Source organism: Ranitomeya imitator, chromosome 8 (genome assembly GCF_032444005.1).
Source record: "Ranitomeya imitator isolate aRanImi1 chromosome 8, aRanImi1.pri, whole genome shotgun sequence".
Lineage (NCBI taxonomy): Eukaryota > Metazoa > Chordata > Amphibia > Anura > Dendrobatidae > Ranitomeya > Ranitomeya imitator.
Genome location: NC_091289.1, coordinates 141,159,198 through 141,175,936, shown reverse-complemented (window position 1 = coordinate 141,175,936; position 16,739 = coordinate 141,159,198). Strand labels below are relative to the sequence as shown.

Below are 16,739 nucleotides of genomic sequence, written 5' to 3'. Positions count from 1 at the left end.
CCCATCTCCATTTTCAAGTACTGGAGGTTTATTCTAATGTGTAATACTTATAGTCTTGGTTACTGACCACCGCTGCAGTCCTCTTCAAGGTGGCCGAATTTCTGGGCATGAAGCGCAGCATTCAGACTCCTAGTTATAGAGCTTGTATGCGCTGCTGTGGTACCGGCCAGCACCCGTGCCCCTACACTCCTCCAATGTTATGGAGGCAAAGAGAGAGGGCACTTTGGGCCAGCAGCGCAGATAGAAGCAGGGGGGTGGGCTGTTCCAGAATAAGACACGATATGGCAACCCCTTTAAATATCACTTTATCCATGGTCATGTTAAAAACTTGTTAAAAGTTTAGACATTAATTTATAGGGCATGAATTGAAATGAAGGACAGCATCCAGTCCAGGTGAAAAAAAAATCTTCCTTTACTGTGCCAAATGCGACATTTCAACCCCAAGGGTCTTTTTCAAGCAAAAAACTGATGTGTGAAAGTAGCCTAAAAGAGCCAGTATTTCCCCCATAAAAAAGGAAGTCATGAAAACAACAAGGATATGTCTAGAGCACAGTGCGAGCAGAGAGAAAGCAGAGCGAGAGCAGCGTGCGAGCCGAGCGAGAGCAGCGTGCGAGCCGAGCGAGAGCAGCGTGCGAGCAGAGCGAGAGCAGCGTGCGAGCAGAGCGAGAGCAGCGTGCGAGCAGAGCGAGAGCAGCGTGCGAGCAGAGCGAGAGCAGCGTGCGAGCAGAGCGAGAGCAGCGTGCGAGCAGAGCGAGAGCAGCGTGCGAGCCGAGCGAGAGCAGCGTGCGAGCCGAGCGAGAGCAGCGTGCGAGCAGAGCGAGAGCAGCGTGCGAGCAGAGCGAGAGCAGCGTGCGAGCAGAGCGAGAGCAGCGTGCGAGCAGAGCGAGAGCAGCGTGCGAGCAGAGCGAGAGCAGCGTGCGAGCAGAGCGAGAGCAGCGTGCGAGCAGAGCGAGAGCAGCGTGCGAGCAGAGCGAGAGCAGCGTGCGAGCAGAGCGAGAGCAGCGTGCGAGCAGAGCGAGAGCAGCGTGCGAGCAGAGCGAGAGCAGCGTGCGAGCAGAGCGAGAGCAGCGTGCGAGCAGAGCGAGAGCAGCGTGCGAGCAGAGCGAGAGCAGCGTGCGAGCAGAGCGAGAGCAGCGTGCGAGCAGAGCGAGAGCAGCGTGCGAGCAGAGCGAGAGCAGCGTGCGAGCAGAGCGAGAGCAGCGTGCGAGCAGAGCGAGAGCAGCGTGCGAGCAGAGCGAGAGCAGCGTGCGAGCAGAGCGAGAGCAGCGTGCGAGCAGAGCGAGAGCAGCGTGCGAGCAGAGCGAGAGCAGCGTGCGAGCAGAGCGAGAGCAGCGTGCGAGCAGAGCGAGAGCAGCGTGCGAGCAGAGCGAGAGCAGCGTGCGAGCAGAGTGAGAGCAGCGTGCGAGCAGAGTGAGAGCAGCGTGCGAGCAGAGTGAGAGCAGCGTGCGAGCAGAGTGAGAGCAGCGTGCGAGCAGAGAGAGAGCAGCGTGCGAGCAGAGAGAGCAGCGTGCGAGCAGAGAGAGCAGCGTGCGAGCAGAGTGAGAGCAGCGTGCGAGCAGAGTGAGAGCAGCGTGCGAGCAGAGTGAGAGCAGCGTGCGAGCAGAGTGAGAGCAGCGTGCGAGCAGAGTGAGAGCAGCGTGCGAGCAGAGTGAGAGCAGCGTGCGAGCAGAGTGAGAGCAGCGTGAGAGCAGCGTGCGAGCAGAGAGAGAGCAGCGTGCGAGCAGAGAGAGCAGCGTGCGAGCAGAGAGAGAGCAGCGTGCGAGCAGAGAGAGAGAGAGCAGCGTGCGAGCAGAGTGAGAGCACAGTGAGAGAAAGCTGGCAGATGATTGTTCGGCCGGTAGGCACCTAATGTTTATGGGAGACTATAAGGATGAGGACAATAAAGTAATTCAGAAACTGTAACAAGACCCAAAGTATGCAAAGAAATAAAACCTCACCAAGAGCAAAAAAATCAGCAGTCTGAAATCGGGCATTCCGGATCTTTATTTCCCCCAACATCATCTGTCGAGGGAGAGAGTCGGATGCCCCCCATATACAAACACTATCTGTCGTGCCCGCCATTACCGGCAATATTGGCTGATGTCAGTCTAAAGTGTAAGGGGTCTATAGACAGAGCCTTTCGACCAACAACTACATCCATATATGTGGCCGTGTGATCCAGTCTGGACAATACGGACTCCTTACTACATAGAGCGCCATTGTGGCTGCCAGAATGGTAAGAATGGCTCCTGCCAGCTTCAGTAAGGCTATGTGCACACATTGCGGATTAGCCTTATGGATTTCTGGTGCGGATTCTGCCTATCCTGGCAGAAAACGCACCTGCGGATTTGTTGCGTTTTTTGTGCGGTTCCGCAGCGTTTTTTCTGCTTTTTTTGCGGATCTGCTGAGTTTTTTACCCCTGTGGTTTTCTATAATGGAATGGGTACAAAAACGCTGCAGATTCGCAAAAAAGAAGTGACATGCTACTTTTTTTATACCGCAGCGGATTTTCCGCAAAGTGTGCACAGCATTTTTTTTCTCGTTGATTTACATTGTACTGTAAATCAATTGCGGATCTGCAGCGTTTCTGCACCGCAAAAAACGCTACGGATCTGCAGAGAATCCGCAACGTGTGCACATGCCCTAAGGGCTTCTAATAGTTATAGCCACTAGTTAAAGATGACTTTTTCCATGCAATCCCTTTTGATGAATCGACACCTCACCTTACACAACACACCTACCTATATATCACTGTACCAGCCAGAAGGACAACTACGGAAAATAATTCATTGGTGTCGTAAAAATCATAAAAAGGGAAGGAAGATGAAAAGGAGAATCTCCGAGGCTCAGAACTCTGGCTCTACAGACAAAAGCTTGGGTGGATGTGAAACTTCTGTACATTCATTAGATAAGCCACCCGCGCAGGGCTGTATACCCAAGCGGACAGCTTTATTATATAACTTTTGTGTGCAATGCCTTATGACTTTATTGCATTGTGTTACGCTGTTCGTAAACTGTCCCATGATAAATAAATCTAACTTCGGCACATTAGAACGGCTAACTTTTGGGAGAGCGATCTTACAAGTCCCGAGAGAGCGATCTTACAAGTCCTGATGATCAAGGGGCTCAACGACCGATGGTGCATGCCCCCCGGGTAGTCTCATACGACTGGGGTGACTATATAGAAGGCTGCGATGAACCCACCAAGTTCTTTTATACATGCCTTATATTGAACGACTTGTGGCAGATGTCCATTAGATATACCATAGCTATAATCTAATAATCTAAGAGCCAAAAGCATAAATGAACATCGGAGACAGCTACAAATCTGACGGTCTTTTTAGGAGACGCACGGTACTTCGTTATAGCGAACAGTGCAAATATCACAGAGTACAAATACAGCGGACGCCCCCGATGTCACAAACACAAGACCAGACCAATTCAATCTACGTTCTTGAGTCTTTCCTCTAATGTTCACACTGCGATCTCATCGTCAAGACTGTCCCCCAACATGTCTCTGTGCAGGACGTGAGCCAGCCTCCCCCCCTCGTCCTGCAAGGACTCCCTCTCTTCACTCTCGTCAGTGTTGGATTCATATTCAGATGCAATTCCAGATTCTCTGAACCTATAAAGCTCGAGGCTGCCAAGAAGTTCACCAGCTCCTTCCCCCTCGCCTGGAACAAAGCGGTAACACTGCACCTTCACCAAGCAGTCTGTCCTACCTAACGGGCTGCCCAGCTGGAAAGAGGGATCAGGATCGCTCAGTGGCGGCAGATCTTCTGGTTTCGGCGTAGAAGGATCACAAAGCACTGGAAGGATGCTGGACCGGAATGTGATTTCAAGGAGACTGTCCTGAGATCCCACTGCAAAACGTAAGGAGATTATATTTCCATGAGAAATATACACAGCAGTGACAATTATACACATCACTGAGGACGTATAAGTTACCCACACAGGTGAGGAACAGCAAGAAGAAACTTTTATGAGGTCAATTAACTTAAGGTCATGAAATGTATTATTACACCGAACCGGTCACATTGAACACTCAGTTCCATCATCATCTCTGAGTAATATTATTGAGAAGTGGAAGGAACCGCAGGATCCTAGCCATGAAGTGAAGACCACGAGAAGTTACAGAATGGGGACACAAGGTGCTGAGTGGCAGAAGGCATTAATATCGCCCAGGCTCTACTGACTCCATACAAGAGAAAGTCTGAAGTCTACAGTTATGGACATCAACACAATGAGCCACAACCGGTAGCTTCATGACCAAGTAGCTTCATGTAAGCTTTACATCTCCAAGCACAACGCCAAACGTCAGAAGGAGCAGTGTGAAGCCACCATCACTGGACTCTGGCTCAGTGGAAACATGTTTTGTGGAGTGATAGATCACAATTATCTGCTGTCTGATGGAGGAGTCTGGGATTGGTGAAGGCCAGGAGAACGTTACCTGCCTGACTGCACTGTGTCGATAGTGAAGTTTTGTGCACGAGGGATAATGCTGTGAGGATGTTTTTCAGGGGTCAGTCCAGGCCTCTTCGTTCCAGTGACGAGACCATGAGTTTGCTCAAAACGAGGTCCATTAAGACATGTTTGGGTGAGTTTGGTGTGGAAGAACATTACTGGTTGCTCAGTGACATGACCCCAACCCCATCCAACACCTTTGGGATGAGCTAGAAAGGAGACTGTAAGTCCGTCCCTCTCCTCCATCATCAGTGTCCAACCTCACAAATGTTCTTCTGGACAAATGGGAAAAAAAAGTCCTACAGACATCTGGAAAACCTTGAGGAAAGCCTTCCCAGAGGAGTGGAAACCGTTACAGCGTCAAAGGGACAGCAGACATCCCCATATTTTATATGTTCCTTTCACACACCCTGCAAATCAGTAGAGGTGAGGAACAAATTGGGTTTTTAAAACTACAAATTGCTGACACGTTTACACAATATCTGGGAGATTTGCTTTTATGTGTGCATGAGACTGCATGGAAGACAAATCTGTGGGCTCTTAAGAAGTTTCGAGAGGCTTTATAAGAACATCTGTTTCATGAAGACTCATCTACATATGCATCATTCTGCCCAGCAGCAACAGATTGTGCCCTGATGGTGAAGAGGAGTCCATATATTACTGTGCATGGATGGCTCTCTTACTGAATGACTACCATTTCTCCTGTGTCGGCCACTGCAGAGGACAGAATAATCAGCTGCTTAACCCCGATATTATCAGTCACTTGTCCTTTCTTCTTGGGAGCTGATCTACTGATAACTTGGGCAGTTACAGATTGAAGTAGCAGTTTTCACTATAAGGGGTGTCTACCGTATCAGCATAAAATGACTGTTCAAACAAAGCGCAGGCGCTCGGCGCACCCCTGGTGTGGCCAAACATTTTATCATGGACTTGCTTTCCCTTTATCTATGCATTTCCTCTGGCTTTGGTAAAGTAAGAGCTGTCAATCAAGGAGGAGAAGTGCGTACAGATAAAACAAGCAGGTAGAGAAAATGCACTCGGCTTGCCCAGGCCAAAAGGTGCACTAAGCGCTTGTGCTTGGTTTGAACAGTCAAGTAAAGTAACAACCACAAGTGCCCGTCTCAAGGAGAACTTACTGGGATTTTTTCCAGACAACTTGTACTCCAGTTCCTGCACTTGTTTCACCAGCAGAGATATGTGCTGCAGCAGGTCCTTATTCTGCAACAGCAGCTGGTGGACCCTCGCCTGGGACTCCAGCCGGGCGGCCGCTTCTGCCGACAACTGGTCCTTCAGCAGATGAACCTGTGGAGAACAGGACATTCTCCAGTACATGAGGCATTACAGAGTTCCTCCATTGTTTTATGTGCACTATCGTTATCTCGCTCTTCTCTTACCTGCGCAACAGCAACTTGTGTCTGTTGCTGCTGTTGTTGTAGCTGCTGCTGAAGCAGCTGGATTTGGTGGTGAACAGAGAGTGGCGTTCCTGGGGAAAGCTGGCTATCTGATGGGAGCAACATCCTGGGAGAGGCTAGGACTGTTTCCTAAAGTGAAAGACAAGGTCAGTGAATGGGACCTACCACTACCACTGTTAGATTTAAAGGGGTTGCGCAAATGTAGGCTTTTTTTATTTTTTCATTTTTACTTAAAGGGTTTTTCCCATGAACAAAGTTCATTTTAATTAATAAATCTTGGAATAATAATTATTTCCACAATTGGATGTGATGGACATTGGACATATAGGCTGTATAACAGCATACGATGGGGGGGCTGATGTGTCTAATAACGATCTTTGTACAACGCTACAGAATGTGAGGGCACTATACAAGGGAAAAAGGCTAACAGTGTAATCTGTCATTAGACCCTGATAATCTTGGTGTGACAATAGGAATCTTACGTTTATTTTCTTTTCATCAGGACAGTCACTCTCCCTTTTTACTGCATCCAAATCCGTAACACCACGATTAATTTTAGGGCGCTGGTCTCCAGGCAGAGGACTGTCCAAAGCGTCAATATCCGTCTCATCGGCATTGTGATCCACGCTGGCGACTACATGGGTTACTGAAGGATAAATGTAGAAGACAAATCATGGCAAACACAGGCGTAGGGGGCAGGTGGGAAGGCAATTCCCAACATGTAAAGCTTGGTTACACACCACCAGTAGGGTCCAAGCACTGGGACCATCGCCAATCCCAAGAACTGGGCTGTAAAATGCTTTGCGGGAATGGAGCGGTGGCCATCACTCCATTCTCCAGAAAAAAAAAAACCCAACAAAAACCAGGAAGTCTATGCGTCATTTCGGGCCGCTGTATACAGAATGAATGGAGCAGTAGCGCGCATGCGTGACCACCACGCTGTTCTGATGGGTCATCTTAGAGCCTCAATAACCTGTGGTGGACAATCCACCAGGAGCACCATTAACTTTACATGTTGGGAAGAAACCCTTTAATGCAAGGACAACACGGACTAAGAAAATGGACATTTTTTAAATTAAGGATAACATCCGGGCAACATTCAGCACGAGCTATCCTACAAGCTATGTGACGTGGTAGGAAATGTGGCTCTTGGACGTCATTTACCTGGCACACCGGAGTCATCAGTGCTCTTCTCGCTATCAATATCCTCCCGGCCATCCCCTCCTTGTTCTGTGTGCTGCAAACTCAGCTTGTGGCAAACCTCGAACGCTTGGCCCACAGTCCGCACTACCCGCATGGCTTGGCTCTACAAAAAGGTGTAAATTCAGTATAAAAAGGCAGGTGAACGTGCAGTGAACATAGGTAGGGCTCCTACATCATCATGGGACACGTGGAGGATGAACACTCGCCAGTAGATGGTGCAAACAAGAGCAAAAATGCAAATATCCAACACAGATTCATTCTACAGGGTTACTGAGAGGGGGTGACTGAGGATAGCCATTACTGGATATATTCCTGGCTGCATTGTGCCTGCATTTTTTCCCATCCGGTCCATTGACATACGTGCAGTGCGAGCCCCCCATTCTGATGATCACTGGGGGCAGCAGTCGTGCAATCCACACTGATCTATAGATTATCACATCAAGGCTAGGTGGTCATTTCCGAAGCCTGCAAGACCCCTTTGATAACAGAATGACTACAACACTTAATCGTTTCCGCTCGAAGAACATGAAACCGCTAGAACCAGATTAGTTAGTAATAGCTAGTCATGGAGAACGGAACATAGTGATCTAGATACTGACCACAAAACTCTACAGATAGGGCAACCAGTAATTAGAGGGATTACCCTGGATTACCAAATCTCTCTCAGAGGCATCACTGAAATTGCTGAATTTATATTCAACAGGATATACATGTGCTGTGCACAGAACACAGACATCTACAGAGTAAGGGCACAGTACACGACATCTACAGAGCATGTGCACGGTACACGACATCTACAGAGCATGTGCACGGTACACCGACACCTACAGAGCATGTGCACGGTACACTGACATCTACAGAGCATGTGCACAGTACATCGACATCTACAGAGCATGTGCACAGTACACGACATCTACAGAGCATGTGCACGGTACACGACATCTACAGAGTAAGGGCACAGTACACGACATCTACAGAGCATGTGCACGGTACACCGACACCTACAGAGCATGTGCACAGTACACTGACATCTACAGAGCATGTGCACAGTACACTGACATCTACAGAGCATGTGCACAGTACACTGACATCTACAGAGCATGTGCACAGTACACTGACATCTACAGAGCATGTGCACGGTACACGACATCTACAGAGCATGTGCACGGTACACGACACCTACAGAGCATGTGCACAGAACACAGACATCTACAGAGCATGTGCACGGTACACGACATCTACAGAGCATGTGCACGGTACACCGACACCTACAGAGCATGTGCACAGTACACTCACATCTACAGAGCATGTGCACAGTACAATCGACATCTACAGAGCATGTGCACAGTACACTGACATCTACAAACCATGTGCACAGTACACCGACATCTACAGAGCATGTGCACAGTACACTGACATCTACAAACCATGTGCACAGTTCACTGACATCTACAGAGCATGTGCACAGTACACCGACATCTACAGAGCATGTGCACAGTACACCGACATCTACAGACCATGTGCACAGTACACGACATCTACAGAGCATGTGCACAGTACACGACACCTACAGAGCATGTGCACAGTACACGACATCTACAGAGCATGTGCACAGTACACCGACATCTACAGAGCATGTGCACAGTACACCGACATCTACAGAGCATGTGCACAGTACACCGACATCTACAGAGCATGTGCACAGTACACCGACATCTACAGAGCATGTGCACAATACACCGACATCTATAGAGCATGAGCAAAGGTTGTGCCTTGTGGGCAGATTCCTGACAATTAGCACCCTGATTAAATGACAGTCCTGACATTTGGTCAATTACATTCTAGAAAAAAAAAAAAGCACACAGACCTGCTAATAAGAATACTGAATAAGTTTCTCAGTAGGACTTTGTTCACATGTCAATTTTTCTGTTCCATTTCAGGAACTAACAAATGGAACAAGAGATGTTTCATCACTTCTGCCAGTGAAAGCAGAGGAGTCCCACTTATCACTACGGGGTTACTTTTGTGGAGGATTTTGCAGAACAGAAAAAAAAACATTCTAAGAAATGGATCCCATAGTAATCAGTGTGGCTCCTATGCTCCATCTCTAGAACTGATGCAACCGATCTTCTTTCCTTTTGTCTGTTCCTAAAACGGAAATTAGACATGTGAGCGGAGAGACGACATATATACCAGAGCACAATGCATGGAAATGAGGATTAGATTCAAGAACCCTAATAACATGGAGGGGAAAAAAAAAATCTGTAATAGGGTTGTCGAGTACACATCCTTTTATTAAGGGGGTATTCTGTTCTCTCCCCTCTTGTACCCAATCACTGAGCTCAGCTGCTCTGCCGATGCAGATGGTACGGGGGTGCTGAGCCCAATGATTAGCTGCAGCGGTCATACAGTGGTTACCAACAAATACCAGAGCAACAGAGGCCGCGCTGGACCCGGGGAGGGCAAATAATGAGAATTATTACTTTTAGCCAGAGAAAGCAGAAAAAAGTTAACCTCTGAAACCCCCTTTAACAATTGTTTTCAGCACGATTACACATAAGAGAATGGCTTCTAGGCTCTGTTCACACCAGGTGGGATATACTGTACCTTTCACGTTTGCTGCATGCATTGTATACTCATATGCCATAAATCCACTGCAGGGGCAGTACGGAGGGAAAGGGATTTAATTAAAATGGACTGGCAATGCTTGCGAAAATATATGACCCCTGCACAGAACAATGTGAAAAACAAACTTCAGAAGACACCGATTTATTTTAGCAGCGACCCAGGAGACTTAAGATATTAAATTCTCCATGGAAACAGGCAATAATGAAATAAGGGACCACAATGTCCTCCTTTAATAACGGCGGATCTCCTGAATACTGAACTGTACAAATCAGGAAGCGGCAGCGGAAAGGCTGTGAGCCAGCCGAGGTGAGGAGAACAGCTGGAGGCCGCCGCTTTGTATGAGAGTCGCCAGGGGAAGCAGAAGCTATGGCCGCTCATTAACGGCATGAAAGGCTTTGTAGCCGATGGGCAGTGGCAGAAGCCATGAGCCCCCCAGACAGGAGATGTAATGCTATACGCCGTACATGTCATGTACTGGGATCACACCTACCGCAGATGGACATGGGCGACTCTATACCATCCTTACACTGTTACCACTATTCTCCATGTACGGTAAAAGCAGACAAACTGTTCCTTCACCATTCTGACAGTCCGTGAAAATCGGACCGCACTCAGATGTCATCACATATACACAATGCCGCCGAGTATGAGAGTCAGTCATCCATCCGATACCCATACATAAAGAGGAACAATAGGGTGCGCTAGGTGCAGAGTGTCACACTATGGGGTGGTCGGGGCTGGAGCTAAAGGTCTGCAGTCACGTTACATCATTGGCGAAAGACGACAGTGTGTATTATGGAAACTGTCAGGATTCTAATCAATTGCCAGAAAAAACAGACAATTACAAGCGATTTTGCATACTGGCATTCACGTGTTAACTTGATTCTCACCCGCTTCTCTCAATAAGACATACTGGCAGTCACGTGCCGACTAGATTCTCATCTATAGGACATACTGGCAGTCACGTGCGGACTAGATTCTCATTTATAGGACATACTGGCAGTAACGTGCCGACTAGATTCTCATTTATAGGACATACTGGCAGTCACGTGCCGACTAGATTCTCATCTATAGGACATACTGGCAGTAACGTGCCGACTAGATTCTCATCTATAGGACATACTGGCAGTCACGTGCCGACTAGATTTTTATCTATAGGACATACTGGCAGTCACGTGCCGACTAGATTCTCATCTATAGGACATACTGGCAGTCATGTGCCAACTATATTCTCATTTATAGGACATACTGGCAGTCACGTGCCAACTATATTCTCATTTATAGGACATACTGGCAGTCATGTGCCGACTAGATTCTCATCTATAGGACATACTGGCAGTCATGTGCCGACTAGATTCTCATCTATAGGACATACTGGCAGTCACGTGCCGACTAGATTCTCATCAATAGGACATACTGGCAGTCACGTGCCGACTAGATTCTCATCAATAGGACATACTGGCAGTCACGTGCCGACTAGATTCTCATATATAGGACATACTGGCAGTCACATGCCGACTAGATTCTCATCAATAGGACATACTGGCAGACACGTGCCAACTAGATTCTCATCTATAGGACATACTGGCAGTCATGTGCCGACTAGATTCTCATATATAGGACATACTGGCAGTCATGTGCCGACTAGATTCTCATCAATAGGACATACTGGCAGTCACGTGCCGACTAGATTCTCATATATAGGACATACTGGCAGTCACGTGCCGACTAGATTCTCATCAATAGGACATACTGGCAGTCACGTGCCGACTAGATTCTCATCAATAGGACATACTGGCAGTCACGTGCCGACTAGATTCTCATATATAGGACATACTGGCAGTCACATGCCGACTAGATTCTCATCAATAGGACATACTGGCAGACACGTGCCAACTAGATTCTCATCTATAGGACATACTGGCAGTCACGTGCCGACTAGATTCTTAGCTATAGAACATACTGGCAGTCACGTGCCGACTAGATTCTCATCTATAGAACATACTGGCAGTCACATGCCGACTAGATTCTCATCAATAGGACATACTGGCAGTCATGTGCCGACTAGATTCTCATTTATAGGACATACTGGCAGTCATGTGCCGACTAGATTCTCATCAATAGGACATACTGGCAGTCACGTGCCGACTAGATTCTCATATATAGGACATACTGGCAGTCACATGCCGACTAGATTCTCATCAATAGGACATACTGGCAGACACGTGCCAACTAGATTCTCATCTATAGGACATACTGGCAGTCACGTGCCGACTAGATTCTTAGCTATAGAACATACTGGCAGTAACGTGCCGACTAGATTCTCATCTATAGAACATACTGGCAGTCACATGCCGACTAGATTCTCATCAATAGGACATACTGGCAGTCACGTGCCAACTAGATTCTCATCTATAGGACATACTGGCAGTCACGTGCCGACTAGATTCTCATATATAGGACATACTGGCAGTCACGTGCCGACTAGATTCTCATATATAGGACATACTGGCAGTCACGTGCCGACTAGATTCTCATATATAGGACATACTGGCAGTCACGTGCCGACTAGATTCTTAGCTATAGAACATACTGGCAGTCACATGCCAACTAGATTTTCATCCACAGGACATACTGGCAGTCACATGCCAACTAGATTCTCATCAATAGGACATACTGGCAGTCACGTGCCGACTAGATTATCATCTATAGGACATACTGGCAGTAACGTGCCGACTAGATTCTCATCTATAGAACATACTGACATTCACATGCCAACTAGATATTCTCATCAATAAGACATACTGGCAGACAAGTGCGGACTATGTTCTCATCAATGGGACATACTGGCAGGCAGATGACGTCCGTTCGATCTGGCTATTGAGGAGAATCCTTACAGTGAGAATAATGCTCAAAATTTTTGATCAAACCAGGAAAACCCCTTTAACTAGACCTCTACATATAGTAGCAGAAAACCAGGTAAAAAGTCATGAAAACCTATATGGTATAAGGAAGGTATAGTAGGAAACACCCAGGCAGAATGAATAGCAACACAGAGCAAAACAGGAAAAAACAAATATGTGGCAGGAAATGGCTCCAAGAACGGATCAGTGTATAAGGACATAACATGGGCAAACTGGGACAAAACCCCCTGAAATATCCCACTCCTACCACTGTGGTGAACAGAGGTGTCTTGTGTTACCTGGCGTGAATGCCGCTGTTATCCTGAGTCTGGAATGGTTTTTCTTTTGTCCCCGCACCTCTCCGGCCCTTAGATATGGCCCCTTCTTCCCTGCATATAAATTGAGTATTTTAGCCAATGGAGTGTGGTCCTCAGGAAGATGCCCAGAGAGAAGCCCTCACACCAACACCCGGTTGGCAAAGACTACATTTCTCTGTAAGACAGAGGGGGTCATATCTCAGGAATGGAGGGGCGCGGGGAGTTCGGGAGCACAAGAACAGAACATGGGATTCAGGAGATAAGCGGCATTTTCACCAAGTAAGAAGTGACCCACCTATGGCCTGTGACAGGTGGTCTCCAGAAGACATTACTTCTAACATTTTGTTGCAAAGATTTTGTGCAATCAAATCCAGCATATAGGAGGCCGACCCTCGATAGGTCACTGGTGCAACATGAAATACCCCGTCTGTGCACGGTATTAGGCTCAAGGCTGTGAACCCTGCAAGTAACCCCTGAGGGCGCAAACGCAGGACATTTCTGAGCGTTTTTCATATGATTTTTGGGCGCATAACTCTACGATGTTTCTACTCCGGTATAACACAGTACAGACAGACGGTCATTACATAAATCCGAAAACAAAAAAAAACAAAACACAGCTAAACTCTATTCACAATTCTACAAACCTGGAAACATGAGCTGAAGGGACTGATTAAATATGAACTCTCCTCTAACAGTGTTATAACGGAAAGTTACAAAAAAAGTCACCATTGGAGGAGACCTCGGGTTGTCTTCATTTGGTCATTTGTTAAAAATGTAATCAAGTCTTCATTATAGGCGATAACGTGCCGGTCAACGGGGGTCTGACAGCTTGGAACACCATTAATTCCAAGGATAGTGCTCAGAGATCCCGTGCTACAACAGAGTGGCGGGCGTCCACGTGCACCACCATTGTGGGATTGCTAGAAAAAACCAAGCACTACTCTCCGTTATATCCAACAGTCCTATAGAGAAGGAATAGAGCGGTGGCGCAAGTGTGCGGCCATCACTATCGCCACTGGACGTTTCAGGGCCCAGTTTCTGGGATCACGGGGGTCCCGGCAGTTGAATCCCTACCAAATCAGAAAATTACCTATTTTATGATGGGTGACAACATTTCTTCTTGAGAGGAATCTTAAAGGGTTTGTCCCCTACTCTGAAAACCCTTCTCAGTCATTATAAATAATAATATCTATACTCGCCTCCAATGTGAGCGCCACTCCAGAGGTGTCGGCACTCGCTCATCTGTGACACTTACGTCACGCCATTAGCCACCGCTTCATTCTCCTCAGGACAAATCAAGACATCTGGAGGAACTCAGATCTGCGGCTTCTCTCTCATGTCCTCCGGAGGGGAGAGGACAGTGAAGCGTCCGGTGACGGGCTGCAGGGACCGCGAGACGTAACGCCACACATGCGAGCCTCAGGGGCGACACCACTGGAACAGCGCTAGCATTGAAGGTGCGTAAAGGTGTTATTATTTTATAAAAGGGAGTTGTCCGAGTAGTGGACAACTCCTTGAAGACTTTCCATCCACTAAGTCCAAGTAGTGGACAACTCCTTGAAGACTTTCCATCCACTAAGTCCAAGTAGTGGACAACTCCTTGAAGACTTTCCATCCACTAAGTCCAAGTAGTGGACAACTCCTTGAAGACTTTCCATCCACTAAGTCCAAGTAGTGGACAACTCCTTGAAGACTTTCCATCCACTACCCTGCACGTCTCACAGAGTTCTCCCTATGTGTGAGATAGAACAAGGGGTTAATCCTTCGGTCACACTTACCTTCTTCTTGGACTTGAATACATTGCAGCGGAAGGTATTACTGGAGCCGTCTCTGGCGATGTAACTGAAGATCTTCAGGTCTTGGGAGTCATGAGAAACGTAAAATATTCTGCACCAAGGAAATGGAGAAAGTGGGATCAGCGGTGTCGGGGTGAGTGATGGCTGCACAAACTGTACATATTCCAGCTGTGCGCACATCAGACTTTTTTTGCGGCAAAATCGCCAGGCACTAAATCCACAGCAATTTGTTTAAATTTACTGCAAATCTCACCGTCCACAATGGAAATAATCTGCAGAATCAGTCAATGTCTGCTGTAGATTATCTCCATACCGTGTGGATGAGAATTAATTAAATGCTCCTTCAGACAAAGCAAAATCTGCCGCTTATCTGCCCCAAGTTATAGGGGTCGTCCGGCCTTTGGCTACAAGTCTATGAGGATCCACAAGGCTGCACTCCTATAGATTAACAGCAGACTTGTACTACAAGGCCGGACCACCCCTTTAAAGAGTTACTCCCTTCTTCATAGATGGATATTGTCAGATACTGTTTGTAAAAACAAGCCATTTTGCAATGTATCGATAATTGAAATTGAGATGCTCACACTCTTCTCTTCAGCTTGTTGCCTAGGAGACCAACCACCGCTGCTGTCTAGCTCGTAAGCACAGTGATCAAGCTGGCTGGTATAAGGAGGTAACAGGGCGCTCAAGTGATTCTGGTCAGCTTCAAAACCGTTCTGACAAGCTGAGTAGAAAATAGATCTAGCTCAGATCTTGGAAAGACTGCTCCTGATCTGATCTGCTGTCTAGTAAGGATGGTCGGTCTCCAAGGCAACCAGCTGTAAACAAAAGAAAAGTACCTTGTTAATATCTGAAGAATGGCTGAAAATGTTAATAAGCAGCAAATTGCAAACTTGATTTTATTTACAAGCGCTACTGACAATTCTCATTTATGAGGGTGGGAAGAACGTTGCCGTATCTGGGTGGCAAATAAATTGTGTTCCTGGGTAAAAATCAACTATAAAAATATTTCATGAGCTGAAAAGAAAAACACAATAAGCAATAAAAAAAAAAAAGGGAAAATTATATATAAACAATTGCATCTTGTCAGACGATTCCTTTTTCATGAAGAAAGCAATTTACAGGACATGGTAATAGAAGGAGGACACGAGATCGGTTTTTTGCAGTGTTGAACGGTGGCTGATGGATGCGCCTAACGCAGTCATGGTACCAGTCACATCCGTTACCGTGAGCAGCTACATCCTTCTACAATTACGGTAATTGCTTCCCCTCCCCACTGGCAAAATGGAACGTATTTCTTGTATGTGTTGCAGGCACCAACCTGTAGATGGGATCTTGCATGACCATCATCTTGCTTTGATCCCAGTCCCATTCCTTCTTCTGTAACAAGACACGGTTAGTCAGTAATGATGAGCACACGGCCAGATAGCTTCTCCCTACATAGTTACTCCCACAATGTCTAAACTCGCCAGATATAGATTTAATTACCCTGCTGCAAATATCTGATTAAAGAAGCACTCCTCCTCCTATCAAAGTTTTTATTCTCTTAATATATTGCAGTCATCATATTATACAGCACTGTGTACTTACAATTGCTCATTTTGCCTTTCTACCCAGTAAATTCTTCTCTTTTCTCTGCTCTGTGTAGAAGCAGGAAGTCTCTTTTCCCTGCATTTATCCTTCCCCTCTTCAACTCCCGACAAACAGGTAACCCCCACATGTACTCAGCCTGGCTAATAGCTGTAAATCATGCGGACCCCTATGGTTACTGATCCCGGCTAGCTGTGAGCGCCACCCTGTGGTCGGCGCTCATAGCAAGCCTGTAATTCAGCTACATAGCAGCGATGCTATGTAGCAGAGGCGATTGAGTTCTGCCAGCTTCTAGCCTCCTATGGAGGCTATTGAAGCATGGCAAAAGTAAAAAAAAAAAAAAGAAAAGTTAAAAAAAATGTGAAAAAAAAAAAAAAAAAGTTTAAATCACCCCCCTTTCGCCCCATTCAAAATAAATCAATAATAAAAAAAATAATCTACACATAT

At 46.8% G+C, this 16,739-nt stretch overlaps 1 protein-coding gene across 4 annotated transcripts in view; it reads right to left on the bottom strand.

Moving 5' to 3' along the window:
• LOC138648006 (carboxyl-terminal PDZ ligand of neuronal nitric oxide synthase protein-like) overlaps positions 1 to 16,739 on the bottom strand; it is a 106,147-nt gene that overhangs the window by 19,243 nt on the left and 70,165 nt on the right. For 2 of the 4 annotated variants that reach the window (XM_069737453.1, XM_069737454.1), the window contains exons 4-10: positions 16,024 to 16,082; positions 14,685 to 14,793; positions 7,020 to 7,161; positions 6,338 to 6,501; positions 5,838 to 5,984; positions 5,580 to 5,745; positions 3,702 to 3,842 (exon numbers count right to left, since the gene is read on the bottom strand). In XM_069737453.1, the coding sequence (XP_069593554.1) occupies positions 3,702 to 3,842; positions 5,580 to 5,745; positions 5,838 to 5,984; positions 6,338 to 6,501; positions 7,020 to 7,161; positions 14,685 to 14,793; positions 16,024 to 16,082 (928 nt within the window). Of the gene's footprint in view, positions 1 to 1,835; positions 3,843 to 5,579; positions 5,746 to 5,837; positions 5,985 to 6,337; positions 6,502 to 7,019; positions 7,162 to 14,684; positions 14,794 to 16,023; positions 16,083 to 16,739 lie in introns of those variants that run through there. The other 2 variants (XM_069737455.1, XM_069737456.1) reach the window with 1 other exon arrangement.